Source organism: Colletes latitarsis, chromosome 7 (genome assembly GCF_051014445.1).
Source record: "Colletes latitarsis isolate SP2378_abdomen chromosome 7, iyColLati1, whole genome shotgun sequence".
Lineage (NCBI taxonomy): Eukaryota > Metazoa > Arthropoda > Insecta > Hymenoptera > Colletidae > Colletes > Colletes latitarsis.
Window position 1 is genome coordinate 19,721,049 of NC_135140.1, and position 18,730 is coordinate 19,739,778.

The 18,730-nt window shown below is 34.8% G+C and overlaps 1 protein-coding gene across 10 annotated transcripts; it reads right to left on the bottom strand.

Annotated features, from left to right (window-relative positions):
• Positions 1-82: 82 nt before the first annotated feature.
• On the bottom strand, positions 83-18,346 carry Hppy (MAP4K3-like protein hppy). 10 transcript variants are annotated; one of them, XM_076767813.1, is made up of 21 exons: positions 18,109-18,346; positions 17,976-18,033; positions 16,982-17,137; positions 16,595-16,827; positions 16,246-16,509; positions 15,957-16,152; positions 15,602-15,702; positions 15,409-15,476; positions 14,826-14,909; positions 13,580-13,618; positions 12,726-12,779; positions 11,157-11,224; positions 10,730-10,876; positions 9,572-9,747; positions 9,288-9,492; positions 9,039-9,222; positions 8,680-8,957; positions 8,511-8,594; positions 8,351-8,443; positions 8,150-8,276; positions 83-7,960 (listed from the first exon to the last, which is right to left on the bottom strand). In XM_076767813.1, the coding sequence occupies exons 1-21, from the start codon at positions 18,220-18,222 to the stop codon at positions 7,861-7,863; spliced, it is 2,829 nt and encodes a 942-aa protein (XP_076623928.1). In that variant the 5' UTR covers positions 18,223-18,346; the 3' UTR covers positions 83-7,860. The 10 variants fall into 10 exon arrangements, with proteins under 10 accessions (XP_076623928.1, XP_076623931.1, XP_076623929.1 ...); XM_076767816.1 differs by lacking the exon at positions 14,826-14,909; XM_076767814.1 differs by lacking the exon at positions 13,580-13,618.
• Between the last annotated feature and the right edge of the window lie 384 nt (positions 18,347-18,730).

An 18,730-nucleotide genomic window follows, 5' to 3' on the forward strand; every position in this document is an offset into this window, starting at 1 on the left:
GTACGTATAGCGAATGTGCAGTGAGAAGAGAAGACGCCATATTGGAAGAAGGAACGGGGGAACCAAAGGTAATTTCAAAACGTTACTTCAGGTAGGTTTATTACGAGAGTGTCTATTTACAGAGGTTTGGCTAGTCGTGCTTACAGATTCACGTAAATGATACATAATGTTCATAAATTAGCTTCGCAATACTGTATTTATATAAAAAGAAAGATTGACTAAAACGGGCGAGAAGCTCGGTGAACTGAAAAACGATCATCCGTTATACACATTATATACAACCGTAGCAACTATAATACACTTAACCGCGTTATTATTTTGGATTAGAGACTATTCTCCTATGACGAAGTATCGTTCGATCCTTCGTTCGTTTTCGGTTATGAATATAAATATAAAGAATAAATTAAGATTCGTCTCGTTTACAGAGTTTCTACGTTCTCTGAGATGTACACAGGATTGATCCTCTCTACGCTTGGTTCAAGTAACGAAGTGTCGCATAACGCAGAAGAAAAGAAGAGTGAGATTTCATTCGTTACGAACACGCTGGTCCATTGTTTGACGAAGGGCTAATTAACATTAATAAATTTGTCGCAACGAAAGGGGCAAAACCAGTGTTTTCCAACATAGGCTCCACGCAGGATCTATAAAAATATTAAACTAATCAGAACATCGACGATTCTAGATGCCTAAATCTTTTGCAGGAAGTCCTGAAGTTATTCCAATGCAAACGCTGATAATTTTCTTGGGGTTAAAGAACTTATTTTCAGATTCTATCCTGCTCCGTGTCAGAGAAGTTGGAAAATACTGATGTGAACAGATAAACCGAGTGATTAATTTATTTTCCTTTACAGCATCTCACCGAGAAGCTCCTTAAACCTAGAATTAATTTATGCGACAACGACGCACCTCTCCTACGCTTCCACTTGTAAGAATAATTTCATTAATCGTCGCTCTTATTCGCAGCTAAAGCTTTGGTTAATAACTTGCTATTGACATATTGACAATTTATTATAGCTCTCCCTTAAAACGGCGTAAATCAACGAAATTTCGGTACTGTTATCCGCGCTAATTTACACACCACTTTGAACTTACATTTCTTCGTTAAAGAATTTTATTAAATATTTAGATTTTCATATATATCTCTTTTCCGTTGCGTATCTCTGTCTCGTTCTCTCTAAATCGTTTCATCATTCTTACAATACGTACTTGCCTCTTAAAATATTCTTTCTGTTACACATTTGCACTTCCATGGAAAACATAATACATAGCTGATAAAACATTGAATCGGTGTTGCTATTGTAACTTAACAATAATGAAACAGCACCTGTAAGTTGTGGTTCATTTCAACCCTGAAAGCAACAACGTTCTGTACAAACTTCAAACAATAGCAATTAAAAACAGATAATTAACAAAATATATATATTAAAGACCGTATCATTAAAGAATTGCAAGTATACTTTCATCACTGTCGCTCTCAGAGTTAAATAAATATAAATCATTTATTTATCATCTCGTTTTATAAAAAGAAACACTATTGAAATTGAAATCAAAGCGAATACAAAACTGAGAGCGTTGCAGAATGTTATTTCTAAACCCGTAGCATTCAGAAATATTATCCTGCAACTCCAACAAGCTGAATTCTTTTAACACGAACCTTATTAACACGTTAAACGCCGAGCTAATTAATTATAAGTTCATCTGTTTGTGGCGACAAACATGCCGACGCAAGCTGCGAGCACTCATCGTGGAGCAGCAGCCCATTTGTACCGAGTTAACTCAATATAGTATACTTTCTTTCTCGTAAAAATAAAACATCGCTACAAAATGGATATGACAATGATTCTTCGAATATATTTTGAACTTTCTATAAAATTCTGGCGAGTTGGATGTTAAAATTAATAGTTTGATATTTAGGTATTGCTAGTCTGTCCGTGAGAAGAGGACCAACGAGTATTCACATCCCCACTCTAATAGCTCCCCTACTTACAGTGACCTGCGCCATTAATGACAATTCGTGAGGCAGTAAGTGAACTGGTAGACTCTAAGTTAGAGTGGGGATGCGAACAGTCGTTAGCCTTCTTCCTGTCAATCGCCAGTACTCCATCCCAAGGGCAACCATGTACTTATTGTTAGAGAAGATAGTAGAATATTTATTGCTATAAAAGTCTCATCGTTGCATTTTCAAAGTATATCGACACGGCGTTTAACGTGTTAAAAAGTCACTGAAGAGATTCATCTTGACAGTTTTACATTCTCCATTTGTAAGTAGAGGCAAAGACACTTGGTCTGGTCGATATGGACAGGTACATGTTATCGCTGTACTAATTGTCCTACTGCTAGAGAAATCTACGCCGTGCGCGCGAGAGAATTGATCGAGAACATGTAAATGATCAATCCTTCGACGATCACACGCAGTATATATGCACATTGAGATCCAATAAGAATTAAATATTTCAGCTATGCACTATATCCAACAAAACTCTATCGAGGGTTCTATTTAGTATTTCGTGGTCATAAGAACACGGATATGTAAAATTTGCATCTAAGATGTTTCTGTGTTCCTGCGGTTTCCATCCTAAAACTTTATGTTTCTTAATAGTTGGTCTGCCAAGGATTATGTATAATTCTATTCCTTTCTCTTTGTCTAATATTCTCGGGGTCGTTTTGTTGTCAGTGTAAATGTATTTTTTCTATTGCGTTTAGCCAATATGGGTTGCACATTCTTTTTTTTTTTCGAATTGCATAGTCGACGCTACAAACGAAATTATTGTCTTTGTAACGATAGAAAAATTTGCCAGGTAACGTTGCAGTGTATTTGTGACATTATTGAAATAGATTATCGATAACGGCGAATGGATGCTTTACAGAATGAACGAATTAAAACCGTATGTATATCGAAGATAAAGGGTTAGTAATATATCCGGGAAGTATGCAACGAATTATCATAAAATATTAGGATAATAAACAATTGAAAGAACTAGTACTTCCCTACAGGGTGTTACTAAAATCCCATCCATGGTACTCGTGAGATATAATTTAACGGCACCCTGTATAATTAACTGTGCGTAGTGTCGACTAAGATGTAAAATAGACATTTATGTCTAGGTGCAATTTATTATAAGATATTCCCTGGCTATATTACCAATATACCTTTAAATATACACATATATCTCTAGTAATCTATATCACACCGTTACACATTTTCCGGAAAGTTATTCTTAATGTTTACAAAGCACAAGCTTTTCCGGTACCTCGATCCAAAATTTAGAGATACACTGATAATTCGTTCTCAATAATTATTCCACAGAAAAATAAAACAAAAATAAAACAACTTAGGTTTCAAGTTGAACGTAAGTTTATAAAGGGGCATCTTGTTACGAATACTATACACTGTGTAATAAAGTTACAAACAAATACGACTAATTACGAACATCAGTAACTCAAATTAAGCAACGAGAAAGATTCTAATGATAGTAACAGTATGAGAATAAATCGTTTGCATTTACGCGATGATCCCACGGGCACTGAACATCTAACGATATATGTTTAGTTGCAAATACAAGGAAGACATTTGCTTTTATACACTTTTCCCTTCATAAAATCTACCAATCTGTATGAGCAACGCTAGTAGACATTTTTAACCAAGTCACGCAATTTGATTAAACATTTCGTTCGGTATTTGATTGCTTAAGCACTGATTGTAATTGCATACTAAATTATTGACGAAAACGCATGGTAAATATATACTGCAACATGGACTTGCTTAACTATATTCCCTGAAACATCTCTCTTGTCTTGAATGCCACGATAAATGTATAAGTGTATCTGCTATATATATAGTAAATATATCATTGCAACGACGAAGCACAATATAATTAATTAGGCGTGTTTAAAACTTGAACTTATGCCTCAATTAAATCGTACTTGAACTACATTTGTTTACAATTTACGCGTGTACGTGCAAACTTCGCTACGAATAAACTTTTATTCTATAAAGTTTGTTAACATCGGGGAATGAAATATTTGAACAAAGTATTGTAAAACTCGTCTAAAAACGATATAAAAGACAAGAGCGATATTTAAAACGGTAAAGCGAACTATCTTGGACATATTTTGAACACGTAATCGTTTCAATTGTTGTTTTTTCTTTATATAAAAGAATTGTCTGCACGGAATATATTATTTCGTTAAACGTAATTTTTTTTCCTGCATTTTATAATAACAAATCTCGCGTTACATATTAAATTATGCCACAACATAAGTGGTGTAAGGCGCGTAACACTTTAAATTTTATTTACAGCACTTAAAACAGGAGTCAGATAAGCAAATATAATCGCAAATAAATTTCTAACGATCTTCATCGACGGAAAGATAAAATTAGTATTATTTTTTTTTTATGAACTTTAATGTAAACGTATAATAAAAATATATGTATGACAGTAGATTATATAAAAGATAAATGAAACAATTTTTTTTTTTTATACAAAAGATGAGATTTCATAGGTATTCTGGAATTCCATCTACTTCCGAATATTTTGGAATGTTGGGGAAACTTAACGATAAACAATTTAATCGAACGTGTTAAACATTTATGTTACACCACTTATGCTTCGACGTTAGATACAATAATCAATGTAACATAATTATTTACCACAATAAGCAGTCAAATATGATACTATTATAGTAAACCTTTAATAGCATAATACTTTCTTTAGTAATCTACTTTCTATTTACAGAGCAAAACTTCGTATAAAATACTAAAATATCTCAACATTTCCAAGATAATTTTACTCTGTCAATCCTTCCTAGTTCAAATTACATTTCGTTCATGCTGTTGCAAATCAATCAATTTGATTCGCAAGATACCAATGTATCGACAATGGATGGAAAAGTGCCAGATACTCGTTATATTTACTAATTCGCATCTAAAGGACACTGATAAGTTCGAATGCAATTAATCGAATACAATTTGTAAAAAATAATTGTCTACCGTAATCAGCTTCGTACGCAACAAATATTTAATATACTTCTTTAAGTTTCTCACTTATTTAATTATCCATATTTTTCAAATTCTTAATTATCAAAAGGCCTGATTACGAGTATCAAACAATCTACGCGTATCCTTGACCGACGTTAAATTCAAATAGTCTTATTATTTGACGCTAACAGTAAAATATATAAATTTACCATTACTCTAACAGAATTCAAGCTACACGAAAAAGCACTTTTAAAATTGTTATTATTAACTACTTAAAATCTCAACATCAAATACTTTCCTTTAGATACAAGTGTGATTTCTTTTTTAAATATTATTTCAAGTTCAATGTACTAAAAAGGATTATTATCCTAAATGTACTTTTTACGAAATACTGTTCATTGTTTCTATCGATCCTTTACAGATTCGTCATATTTGTTTAAATGTTACTAACATCCGATCGTTTTTTTTTAATCATAAACGTTCACGCATAAATTATGTTTCTGGTAATTGTAATGTCTTTAAATTGTTAATCGGTATATATATATATATATAAGTATATATGTATATGCCAATAAAAATATGAATTAGATACAGAAACAAAATCTAAGAATTTAAATTTTGAAAGTGTCCTTTTAAATTTAATATAACGGACCAGCAATGTTAATTATAAACTATAATAAATATTTAACGTTGACGTGTCTTTTATTTTATGCTACTTGCTGCATGCAAAATGTATATAGTTTTCTACTTGTATTAGTTAAGGTTTTATTAAAATTGGTCAACCTGACATTTATTTTAATATACGATACCACAACAGAAACGTATAATAAATGAGTATTATCTAATTACATAAACGATATAGACATTTTCTAGATAAATAATAATAAAAAAATGTTACTTTCGTATTATATTTATAATAGTTTTATACGAACGATGTTCCTTTTCGACGGACGTTAAATAGAAACATCAGCTATATTACATACTGCATGTAATAGGTAACATAGCAGAATAATTATTTGTTTCTGTATTAATTACATAAAGAAATTACAGAAATATATCACATAGTACAGGTTTAATACTAATTTCAATCGACATCGCCGGGTTGCAAAATACTGCGCCATCCGTCGCGAATGAAATTAAAAAATTCAACTATTAAAAACGAGTAAATTTTAAAAACGAACCGTAAATTGGGAAATATTTAATGCAATCGCTTCAAAGTTTCCACTTAAATTCTATTCATCCAGCACTCTTCCTCCCGAATACATCGTTCGTGTATATTAAGAAAGTCTTTCGCAAATGAGAAATTGCATTTCTCCCAGTCTTAAAAACCAATCGTAAAAATCCACATATTTTCCATATTATCTCATGAAAATGAGATACCATATTTCCATCGATATTCGCGTTTCGATTATGGAAATAAACTTTTGGGCGTGGATTGTACTCGTATAATAAAAAAGAATTTTTGTTAATCCGTGATATATACATCCACCGAAGGCATACGTTTTTAAAAGAATGAAAATTAAACAAACGGGAGGATTATATTGAGACTCTAATTCCTGCCAGGTTCGATTATCAACGTCACTTGATAATTAATTATGTAAAGTAAAACATTCCACGGCGTACATAGTTAAAAACAGTTTTATGTACTCAGTAAAACGATCGTCTTGGATTTGTTCGAACGAATTAACTGCTAAGCCTTTCCGTATATACCTCTTAAAATAAATAATTTATGATTGCCATCATAAACTACTTTGCAATTTATACTGTATCTTCGTAGTACAATCGTCCAAAATTAGAGACACTGATGAACGCAATGTCTTATTAAAATAACTTTGATGCAACAGCCCAATGCCTACCAAAACAAAACTTATACAAAATAACGGAAACACGTTTCGTCGAACGCGCAGGATTTCAATTTTCGTTCGTATTTTCACGGAAGAAAGATGTATTCGCTAGACAATTCGTTAAGTATTAGAATTTTCTATATTCGGTAAACTAATTTGTATTTAAATCGTTGTATTTGTTGCTGTTCAATGTTTGAAATATATTAATCTACTTAAACTACCTTTGGCCAATACCTTACACGAGTCATACAAAGTTCCGATAAGAAGCTTACGACAATACAATTAATTCACATCCAAGATGTCAGGATTTCACGTTATCACGATACGATCTAAAAATCATTCGAAAAATATAAGTATTCGTATATCTACCCGTAAATATGATACATACGCGTGGTTCTCGAGTATTAAAACCCGTGAATGTAATAAGATGAATCGAAAGGTGGAAAGAAGTTTTAAAATCAAGACTCGTGTCTATAATTTACTACGTCGCTACATCAGAACTAACATTCGTTTGAAACATCCTCTATATAATTTTACGTTAAAACGAGAAAATACAAATTTTTACGATAGCGTCGAATGTTCCTTTTTTTTTCTTTTTGTCAGAAGTATTCGATCGGTATAAGTTTTATTTTGTCAGGCATAAGGGCAAATTTACATATCATTTCGAATATATTCACGGTTCATCTCAATATTCTGTTCCACTGTTATCTATCTCTCTCATTTAATATCGATCACTAATTCTAAATCTGTATTCGTTAAAAAGTTCTCGGTAAATAACCAGTCTATGTAGCATTAACTATATGGAGAACAGTGACAATGATGTGTACGCTGATGTACGTCGGTAATTAATTTTTTTGTTTTTTTTTTTTTCTTTTCATTCGTGTGCACTTTTAAACAGGATAATTAACAATTTCTCTTACCAACGTCAACCACTGCCTCTCAGTACAGTCACATTTTACTTTACAATGCAGTCTGTGCGAGTCACAATTCACTTGCGGGTCACGTCACGTCTGCAGATTTACAGTTGGAAGATGAAACTTAGTAACTGGCTTCGTGTCCAGCGAGTATGTACAAGTCTGCCCCCTCTGATTCGGTCAGTGTTCCCGATTGAACCAAATGGCTCTCTAGCATCACAACTCTGTGAACAAACGCAAATACAAATTTCGTTTAAACACACAATCTATTCGTTGGTCTTCGCAAGCGACCAAATTAAGTTCGAGTCCATTTCTAAAGCGACATTAGAAAATAACTAATCACCGTTACTTTCATTTAGAGAGAACGAGGGACTGTGGAAACATTACTGGCAATAAAATAAATAAATACGTACTTGTCCGATCCAAGTAATCTGTACGTTCTGCTTGGATCGCTGATTTCTTGCGTAACTTCGCCATTCTTTAAACTCCTACCTTGCATACCGTGCTTATGGAATGCTAGTACACTATCCGGTAAGCAGACTGAAGGCAGAATAAATAAATCGTGAACGAGAGTTATTTTCTATAATAGAAGAATCAATTTCGGACGAACTTACTGATGGACTCGATATGAAAGTTAAAATGTAATTCTGACATGTGTTTTTTAGTCGATCTAGGCTTCCCTTGCAACGACACCACTTTCACTACATCTGCAACGCGCAATAACAAAAGATAAATTACAAATTTAAACGATGTTTGTTTCTAGTATGTACTCACTGTCGTAACACACTAATATTGAATTTTTTTTTAACTGCGTAACATTGGTAACGTGAAGGTTCTCCCTTCTTGGTATCACAGTAGCTAAAACAAGGATTTCCGGTTACATTTTTAACGCGTGATTTAATGGCGTGGCCCCACGTTGGGAAGAACTGAATGTAAACGGTACCTGAACCATCCATGTCTTCTAATTCGTCACTGTGAAACCATTTAGCCCCTGAATTCATATTAATGAGATCCAACTTCAATCTGGGTTGCTGATATGGTTGTTTCACGGACACACAGACCATCGGATACTCCATTTTAGGAGTGATAATAGTCTCGAATACATTCAACGGCGACGGAAGTGTGCAATTAAAATGCTTCAGAAGCATAAACTTATTTAGAGGATCGTACCATTGCATTAAAAATATTCCTGTCGGCATTGCACCATAGAGGTATTTGTACCTACGTTAAATACACCTAACTGTTACCATATGCCCCTCGAACGATGCAACATTTTACAGAAATATTTATTCGTTCACTCACCCGTTATAAGGGTTTCTACCAACGCAACATTTGGTGCAACCCTTCGTGTCTGGTACTTTAGTAGTAAGAGCAAATTTCCTAGGTACTAATCTCTCAGGTATTTTGTTCATATGCACTGAAAACCTGTGGCTCTGTTTGTTTTGCATTGCTAATAAATCGTGTCTATATAATTGAGGAGTTTTCCCTGAAAATTTACTCGTTTTCACAGGCCGTCTGCACGCCATTACCGGTTAATTAGTAATCGCTTACCAGACAGGGACATGAGGACATCCTTGATCACGTACATCCAAATCGTACGTCTTGGATACAATTGATCTATCGCAGTTTCGTGGAGTTCGTTCAGGTTCAAGTTGTAGATCCCTTCTTCCGCCGCGATCAGCAAGTGCTGATCCCTCGTATCCGGGTGAATCCAACTTGCGGTACAGTGTATTCTCAGTGGGCAGCCATTGAATACCTAAACACAAACGATTTGCTTTCACCCAGGCTCCAAATTGGTTATTGATTTAATTTAATGTCACTCAATTGACACTAACTTTTGAAAAACACGCCCCCATATGAACTTTGGGTGTGGGCGGCAGTCCGTTGCTAGTAGGCCTGGGAGGAGTACGACGTTTCCTATCCCTTCTTCTTGGAGGAACAGGTGGAGTGTCGGATAATAAGTCTGGACTTATACTTTCGCCGTCTCCGTTGCCTGGCACCTCGTTTTGACCTAAACAAAGTACTCGTTTACTAAGAGAAAATAAAAATTTACTTTGTCTTATCGATAAATTATTTGTTGCGGCTACTAATTGAATTACAGAGTATAGTTTAATGAGACAGTAATTACTATTTGATAACATACATTTATTTAAAACGTTAACTGCCATATTAAATTCGCGCTCGAGTCCTATCAGGCTACAGTTTTCTGGCCACGATGCATGGATGATTTAATGAAACGATTGACTGCAACTGACCGTGCTACCCCATGTGTACTCAATGCCTGGTAATCTAATCTTAAATTCTTCTCACAGGGGAATATGTATAGACGAACGTAACGCGCAACGCGTACACGTTAAAATAACATGCAACTTCTAAAATTTCGACTTTACGTTCCATCAATGTTACGAAATTTGTTATCAATTTACATCTGTCAATTTAACATTTTCACGTTCATTTCTAAAAATTCTTCATAAATTATTCTCGTTTCCAAAATTTTAATAAATCCATACGAAACTTGATTCGTTTATAGATGCAGAGTGTTCGGTCAACCTTGGGAAAAATTTTAATGGAAGATTCTAGAGGTCAAAATAAGACGAAAATCAAGAATACTAATTTGTTGATGGAGGCTTCGTTAAAAAGTTATTAACGTTTAAAGTTCCAACCGTGCTGAATTTTTTTCTCGAAAGTGGGTAGGATTTCGAGGGTACGCCTATTCACCAAAAATGATTGTAATTGACTCCCACAACTAAAAATAATTTTTTTAGAACGATTTGAAATTTTTTAATTTTGTCGAAAAATTTCACACCTTCTCGAATTTTTTTCTCGTCTCATTTCAGCGTTTGGATTAGAATGGATTGATTTAACTAACATTTAAGAATGTTATTCTGAGGAATATTGCAAAAGACCCCAATGTGACAGGGAAGAAAACTTCAGTGGGTGTAGGTACATGATAACTGTCCCATAAATCTATCTTTAGATCAGCGTGTTCCTACCATTAGACTGTGGGGATTCGTCTTTGGGACCACTGTCCGAGAGAGACCGTTGACGTTGTCCATTGACAGCAGCTAAGGACTGGTTACTGCTCACCAGACCATACAACTCGTCCACAGAGCTGTGACGCTTGGGACTTGCTTGAGAACCTAAGTAGCGAATCTACTGTTTATTCTACAGCCACGTATGTTCCAACGCTTCGAAACTTCCATATCGTTCGCATTATTCGATTAAAAATTACATTCTACAATATTCCCTCACTTATTGACCGAGTTTTATCCCCATTACGTTATTTTGGCCACAAAGGCTTGTTATTCTACCGTAATCAATGTTCTAATTTGGTATGGAAGTCTTGAACGAAATGTGCTATCTGTACACATTCTAATACGATGAGTATAAGCATTACTTTGAAGATAGACGACTCCCTACCTGACATATTATAGTTCGGACAGTGCACTTCGCAATCATTCGATGACTCCCCGAGAGGAAGCGTAGCTCTGGAACAAAATTTACAAACATCAACGCGTAATATAGAGGGGGAAACTGTTATTAGAAACTTTTTGTCAAAACACGTGTGCTACTAGGGTTAGTAGATTATTGGTAATGCGTGAATAATGAAATGGAGAATACGTATATCAATGATAACATGTAGCTGGGAGTTACGCCTTTCGCTCCGAGGAACGTATGGATGTGTATGTAGCCCAAAAAGAGTCTGATCGTGTAAAAATAACGCAAGTCGAAGTTCCTTGAAGATTTACACTAAGAAACGAGTGAGAAAACGAAGGTGTTGCTCTAGAAAATATTTCAAATTCAAACAGCTACATTGCAAAATGATATCCTATGCACTCTGTATGCTCGCGTCGATCGTCAGCTACGCGATTTCCGTTCACAGAGATCGTATTTTATTGCAAGCATGCCGGAGCGAAAGGGTTAAAAGCTTATGTTTATTATTCCATGTGAAACCTTTGAACACTGGCATTGATTATTAGAAGAAAAGAATATGTGATTGAAGTAACATGTCAAAGAGTAAAGAAGCTGTAACTTTGGATGAAACGAATGCATATAGACTCATTATGATCGCATGATTAGGGGGAGCACATGATGTTGTTATTAGTAATGTTATTATAGTGTGGGTTTGTGAAATTTTAATCAGACCTGGGCACTTATTTTATGAAATAAATTACAAATTTCTTTGAGTCATTAAAGTTGGTCTAGGAAATATACCTCATTGATATTTTGCATATCCATCTTCATCATATACAACTATGGATTCAAATATACAAATAAATTACAAATATACAGGGAGCCCAACAGATTTACTAGCATATTCTATGGCTAAAAATAAAAGAAAAATACTATATGCTTTGTTAAAAGCTTATAAATATTTTCAACTAAAATTCGCCCACGTCTGGTTGTAATGTACTATTTATTAAGCACTTGAGGGAACAGAAAATGTAGAAGGCGCTGCATTGGAAAAACGAAACGTTTAAGCAAGTAGTATTACCGAATGAGATGTATTATGTCGTTTAAATGTACGGGATATTTACTAATAAGCACACTTCATGGGAAAACTTCAAAACTGCAAAACGAAATTGCTGTTAAAAATAATATTCTACAATATGTACAAATAAGATTACCTTTGTCTGTTTAAAAAAATATTCCCATGCAAGTGAAACTACGCACGCAATAATCGTATGTTTAAAAATTTTAAAGAATACAGAATATTGTTTATGTTAATACATTTTCACATATCACCTTACGTATTTGTTAATCGTATTGCTTATCTGACTGGCAATATATTACAGAAAGCTGCTGGTGTATAATTAGAGTTCTTCCGATGGATTGTTTAAAGCCAAACTCGACTATACATTGCTGATAAATTATTTTAAAAATAGAAGCCCATTTGTTACTTTAAAACGAAAGTAACGAAAAACAATTGAAATCGTATCTACAACCAAAGGTAAAACAGTCTACTATTACATTTTGTCATTTACTTACTGCAGGGAATATAGCTGGTCGCAATGCCCACCAACCATCGACATTGCATTCCCCCTGCACATATGAAACTATAATCATATACTATAAAACGATTACACATTTCTTTTTCTTACTACTTCTGTCGAGTTTCTCGCTGATTCGATTGTACAAAATGATCCTCTTGTATTTTTAACGGACGCGAAATTATTCGATTATTCAATGAAAAAATTAATTTACAATTAGTTCGTTTAAAATGTTATCGTGAGAAGACAACACGCAAAATCGTAAATATAAACGTCAACAGAGATTAATTACGTTCGTTAACATCTATTCTTAATGGTATTATTTCACTTGCATTTATCGTACTCGATCATAGGAATCGTACGATCGTGGTACAAATATCATATACGTATATTTAAAATCGTAATCTCTGTAATAGGTACACGAATTTCCACCACCAATATGGTCAGCAAGTTTAAAAACGAGTTCTCTAAGTAAAACTCACATGCAATGGACTACATTAAGAGCACCTATCTAAGAACGAAGCATATTCCGAAAATATGAACTCTTACATAAACGCTATTCACATATATATGGTTTCTAATATTAATGTTGTAATAGACATTTTAGGGGTGTAAATAATAATTGATTAATAGGGAGTAATGAAACACAAGATGCAACATAGTATAAACAAATCAGATTAAATCAAATGCTTTTATTGTAATGCAAACGAAACTATGTTAAAAGACGTCCGGAGATCGATCGACAAATTAATAAAAAGCTGCAGTAAGAAAAAGTAAGAAGTTTAATGCACAGCATTAGGAAGTATAAGTGCAAGGTGCAAGGTGCAAGGGAAAAGGGTTACCTGCCAATACCTTAGCAACAACTCCTCATCAATGTACTGCAATAGACTCCTGTTGGGAGAAATTATTAAAATTACAAACTGATCAGAGAAATTAATGCTACAAAGAATTAACATAGAAACAAGTTTGTGAAATTAAATCTGTATGTAAGTGTTAGACGTAATATAAGGATCGAGTAATAACTATGTCAAGATACTGCACTATTTCAAGATTACGATTTAATAGTGTTCCATGTAAAATATACTTGAATTTTCATTCCACATAAACGACATTCAAGCGTAAAAACATGTTCTTTAAAGTTTAATAAAATATATCTCGAGGCATGTGCCACATCCGGTACACGTATAATTGACGGTAATTTTTATTCAGCTTTTGAGAAATTTCGAGGAATATTTTTTTTACCGGATATGTAACATTTTAGCGAACGCTAAAAAAAAAAAATAAATGTATTAATTCAAAAAGATCTTTACACGGGAAATACATTAAGCGTACCAAACAAAATAAATAATATACTTACGGAGCAGGTGCAGTGTACAGATCAAGACCTTTTTGAACTTTTATTTTAAGCATGCACATTTATAGTAAGTTACACGATACATATGCACCTTGACAAAGGATAAAACTTTCACGACACAGAAGATAAATAAAAATATTTAATTATCATTCGTAAACGACGTTGCATCGCGTCAAATGGACTTTTGTTTGCCCATTGTTAAAGTGCTTGTTAAAATAAAATAAATATAAAGAGAAAAGTCTCACCTAATTAAGTTAAGATACTTTCATGTAAGACATTTAGTACAAGACACCTGAATAACTCAGAGGTCGTCGAACTCGTCCTTTCAAATCAACGCAAATGAGTTATTCGGGTGATCTAAAATACCTCGCTCCGTATAATTAATAACGTAACACATGCACGTATAAAGTAACAAAAAAAAGCGGTATTTGCCTATTTACATATTCATCCGCAAAACATAATTTGAACGAATGGTGCTCTGTAGTGTTTAGTCATATTCTATGCCCAACAAACAAAATACCATGCAATCACACACACACACACACACACACACACCTATTAAAAACACTAGGAAATATCCGTTAAACAAGTTACAAATTATTCTAAATCGGATAGAAATCAGCCTATTCCGTTTACGGTTTCGCAGTCACATATAAATGCAATAAAACGTTAATCTCGCTGGGTAAAATTTAAAAATTGTACTACAACATCTTCACACCAAACTACCTGCATTGTATGCATTACCTTAAACTCATATGAAATATTTCTGTGCCTGTTTTGCTTCGACGTGACTGTCTACTATCTGTTGTGACGTTAGCGCCAACAGTACTGATACAGAAATAAACTATATCATGTCTAGGAAACGTAGAATTTAGAACGGAATAAAACGTTTCCGCTCGAACCGTACGGTTTCATGAATTAATAATGGATTAGCTAATTGGATCTCTTCTATAGCATCAATGCAGTTTAATTACTTTTGCTTTTACACGGCCAAAGGTTGCGCCTTTAGGAAGAGAAAACATAGTTTCCTATTTATTAATAATTATTACTGATGCAACGTATGCAAAAGCGGAAGCAGACGTGCCATATGCAACTTAACAATGCTCAGCATAAAATTACTGTTTCGCTATACACGCTGTTCTAAGCTGTACCATTGATTACGAAATTTTCTTGGAGAGGTAAATTTAGTTTACCCCGTCTAAACAATCGTTAGCGAAACAGCAATTACCATATTAGTGGAAGGACCTTAAAGCATCAACCCTCCCCACGTTTTAGATTAATCTTAACTATATGTAACAAAATTTCTATTTTCTCTGAGAGCACTTACTTTTCTTCCGCGTCTTCGAACGCAGTGCCAATACCACAGTCTGGATGTACATCACAGTTATGAACAGCCTAAACACGCATAGATTCGAGAATTAAATTTCAAACGTTTTAAAATGTCTGAAGTTCGATCGATCGTAATGGAGGAACATTCGACTATCGATTATCGCCGGGAGTGTTTGAAAACCACGAATTACCTTGACGTTATTCATGATATCCATAATATCCCATGCTGGACTAGTGTCCACAGATGGCGATATCGAATCTCTTTGCAATGTTCCATCGAGATTAATTTGATCTGCAATGCGTGTAGAATTTATATTTAACTGTTTTGCACTCGTAGACGAGATATCTCGCGACTCGACTAATTAGGAAGAGGTACCTTGTTTATAAAGCACCTGCTAAACTATCTGTATTTCCCCCAATGATATGGAGGATATCGAGGGCCTTCCCCCCTGTCTAGGGGGTTCGATATTACGTCGAAGTTAAACGATATCGATTCGCGAGATATCTCGATTTGAAAGCACGAAAGGAAACCATATTGTCCCTTACCGTCGCCATCTAATTGTGGTAGGGGGCTTTTTGGTCTAGGTCTCGCAGTATGACGCGATGCGATCCTTTGCGGGACATTAGGTACAGCTCCATCTTCATCCGTTTCTAAATCAGTAAACATATGACTAGGATTCGATACCTTTTGCAACAATTCCAAAACTAAACGTTTGCTCATTTCGCCTTGAAAAAATGCGTGCTGGAATAATAGTTTTCGTTTAAATTTTCGTCTATACGGTCACGCCAATTCGTCGATGCGGCATCGGCGAGATTCGTGCGACGAGAAACTAACCTGCAATAATTTCTCGGCCGTCGGCCGTTTTTTAGGGTTTTTCGTTAGCGCGACTTTGACAAAATTGTGGAATGTCGGGCTCCATTTGTCTCGATCTTTCAAAGTCGGTGGCTTGAAGCCGGACTTAGACATGAGAAAAAGAGCTCGCATCGGATGTAAATCGAACATAGGCGGTTGCAGTTCTGCTAATTCTATCGCAGTAATGCCGCACGACCAAATATCACAAAGCTGATTATAACCCCCTTTTCTTTCTACAGCTGCAACCTATGAAATATAAAACTGAAAGTGTCTGTATGCTCTCAAATGCATAACACAATAGATGAAACATTATTCAGGAGAGTAGAAGTACCTCTGGTGCCATCCAGTAAGGTGTGCCAATGAAACTTTTCCTCTTATTGATGGTTGCAGTTATTTGTGCAGATACCCCAAAGTCAGCTAACTTGACATCACCAGCTTCAGTTAATAATATATTGGCACCTTTAACATCACGATGCATTTTCCCCATACTATGTAAGTAAGCCAATCCCAGCAGTGTCTCACGGCACATGTATGATATTTGTATTTCTGACAATGGTCCAGTTACTATAATATTATTAAAACTCTTATGTTTTATCGTAATGTTTTTAGTGCTGTAATATATACTTTATGAATGCGGTTCCATAAGTATCTTTGCAAAGGAACAATAGATTATATGTTAAATATAGAAAAGAAATTGATATAAGAATGAGAGACATACTGAAATATATATCTTGCAGGGAACCACCTCCACAATATTCCATACAAATCCATAATTTATCCCTTCTCAAGTAACTTTTATAATATGTAATTATGTTAGGGTGCCTGCAATCTTTCATCATCAAAATTTCCTGCTCAATAATTGCAAAATCGTCCCCTGAAACATTTAAACAACTAACATTCTAATTATCAATAGAATAAGTATCAAGAAATTATGTTAAAGCTTCATTTTGTACACTTTTCAGCTTTGTATTACTATATATTTCATTCTACATATATACAAGCAGTCCATGACCTCAAAGTAAACAAAACTATAGGCATACCCTACTTTATAACAATTATTTGCATGATGACGAATTAATTGCACGAAAACGTAATATATATACATATATATATATTTTTTTTTTATCAAATCCTTCTACTCAAGCCCCAAATTTTACAATTGTTCCATTGGAACAAGAGTAAAAACAAAGAAAAAATTATTCTCGTCTATTTTTTATCAATATTTAATTGCAGCATCAAAATTATGTACTTTTCTTAACTCCCTGGGACTTATAAACGAAGACTTCGTGATGCGTTTATACAACGATCCAAAACCTAACCTAACCTAAGTTTAGAGTACGTCCGTTTAGACGATTCTTACAATCGTTTTATAATCATTTGCTGCAAAAAAGCCTATCGACTTGTTTCTGAGTTTTTAAACCTGTCGCATTGGGACTTAAGATCGAAACAGGTGGGATCTTAGCATGCCTCAAGAATGCGTATTTGTCACGCAGAGAGAAGTAAACGCGAGAAAGTAAAGAAGATGGAACATGATCACGAGGGACAGAAGAAAGGGCATTTAAATTCAACCCGTTTAAACGACCGAGTCGTTAAACGAGTATCGAGAACGATGCGCGCCGTGCGTATGGAAGATGCTTAAGCGATATCCTTGATGAATGAAAAAAGGTGAAACGTTCCCCAAAAAAGAGAGAGAAAAACTTGGAAGAGTTTACCTGGTTCCAACTTGATAACCTTAATAGCCGCGAGGTCATTCATGGAAAGTCTTTTGGCCTGCGAAAATAAATGTAACGGCGCAAATATACGACATGTACGATTGTTAATACAAAAACCGCGGGGACTACGAACCTTGTAAACATCTCCGTAAGTTCCACTACCTATCCTTTGAATGAGCTCGTACTCATCCTGTGGATTTCTTCGGCTTATGTCACTAGACAACGCGTTCGCGTTCAAAGCCATCATAAAACACAGATGCTACCGGACTAACACCTAACGAGCGTAATTAATTATCTACAAAACAAGATTAACGTTAACGTGTAAAAACACATTTATCCGTTAGAATGTCACTTTCGTCGAAACGTCGCCATTGTTCACAACAGCTCTGAAGTTGGTCGCGACCGAGCAAACGGTGATGCGATATATCGATCCTCCAGAGTCAATTATTCTTCGAGATATATAAAAAATGTCAGTCGGATCAGAGATGCCAGATTCAGCACTCGGTGCCCTACTCACACATACCAGATCACGCGTACGTGAGCTCGTAGAGTTTCGGAAAGTCGATAAAGGCAAACTGACACGTGCCCTCTTTCTCGATTATTTCGAAGCTGCCCGAAGTAATTTCGAACCGCCTCGTGGGAGTCGAGAGAGGAAGGCTCACATTTGCCTTCTCGCTCTTAACAACTGAAATCCGACCTCCCGTCTACGGCATACGGGATACAGGCATTTTTACTTTCCGACCTATGTATAGGCG

What these genes read in the sequence shown, in the direction of transcription:
- Hppy (XM_076767813.1), bottom strand. Translation starts at nt 18,222, where the DNA reads ATGATGGCTTTGAACGCGAACGCGTTGTCTAGTGACATAAGCCGAAGA. An exon ending in CGGCCGAGAAATTATTGCAG is followed by an intron (nt 16,153 to 16,245) that starts GTTAGTTTCTCG and finishes CTATTATTCCAG; the next exon opens with CACGCATTTTTTCAAGGCGA. An exon ending in TGTCCTCATGTCCCTGTCTG is followed by an intron (nt 9,223 to 9,287) that starts GTAAGCGATTAC and finishes GTAAATTTTCAG; the next exon opens with GGAAAACTCCTCAATTATAT.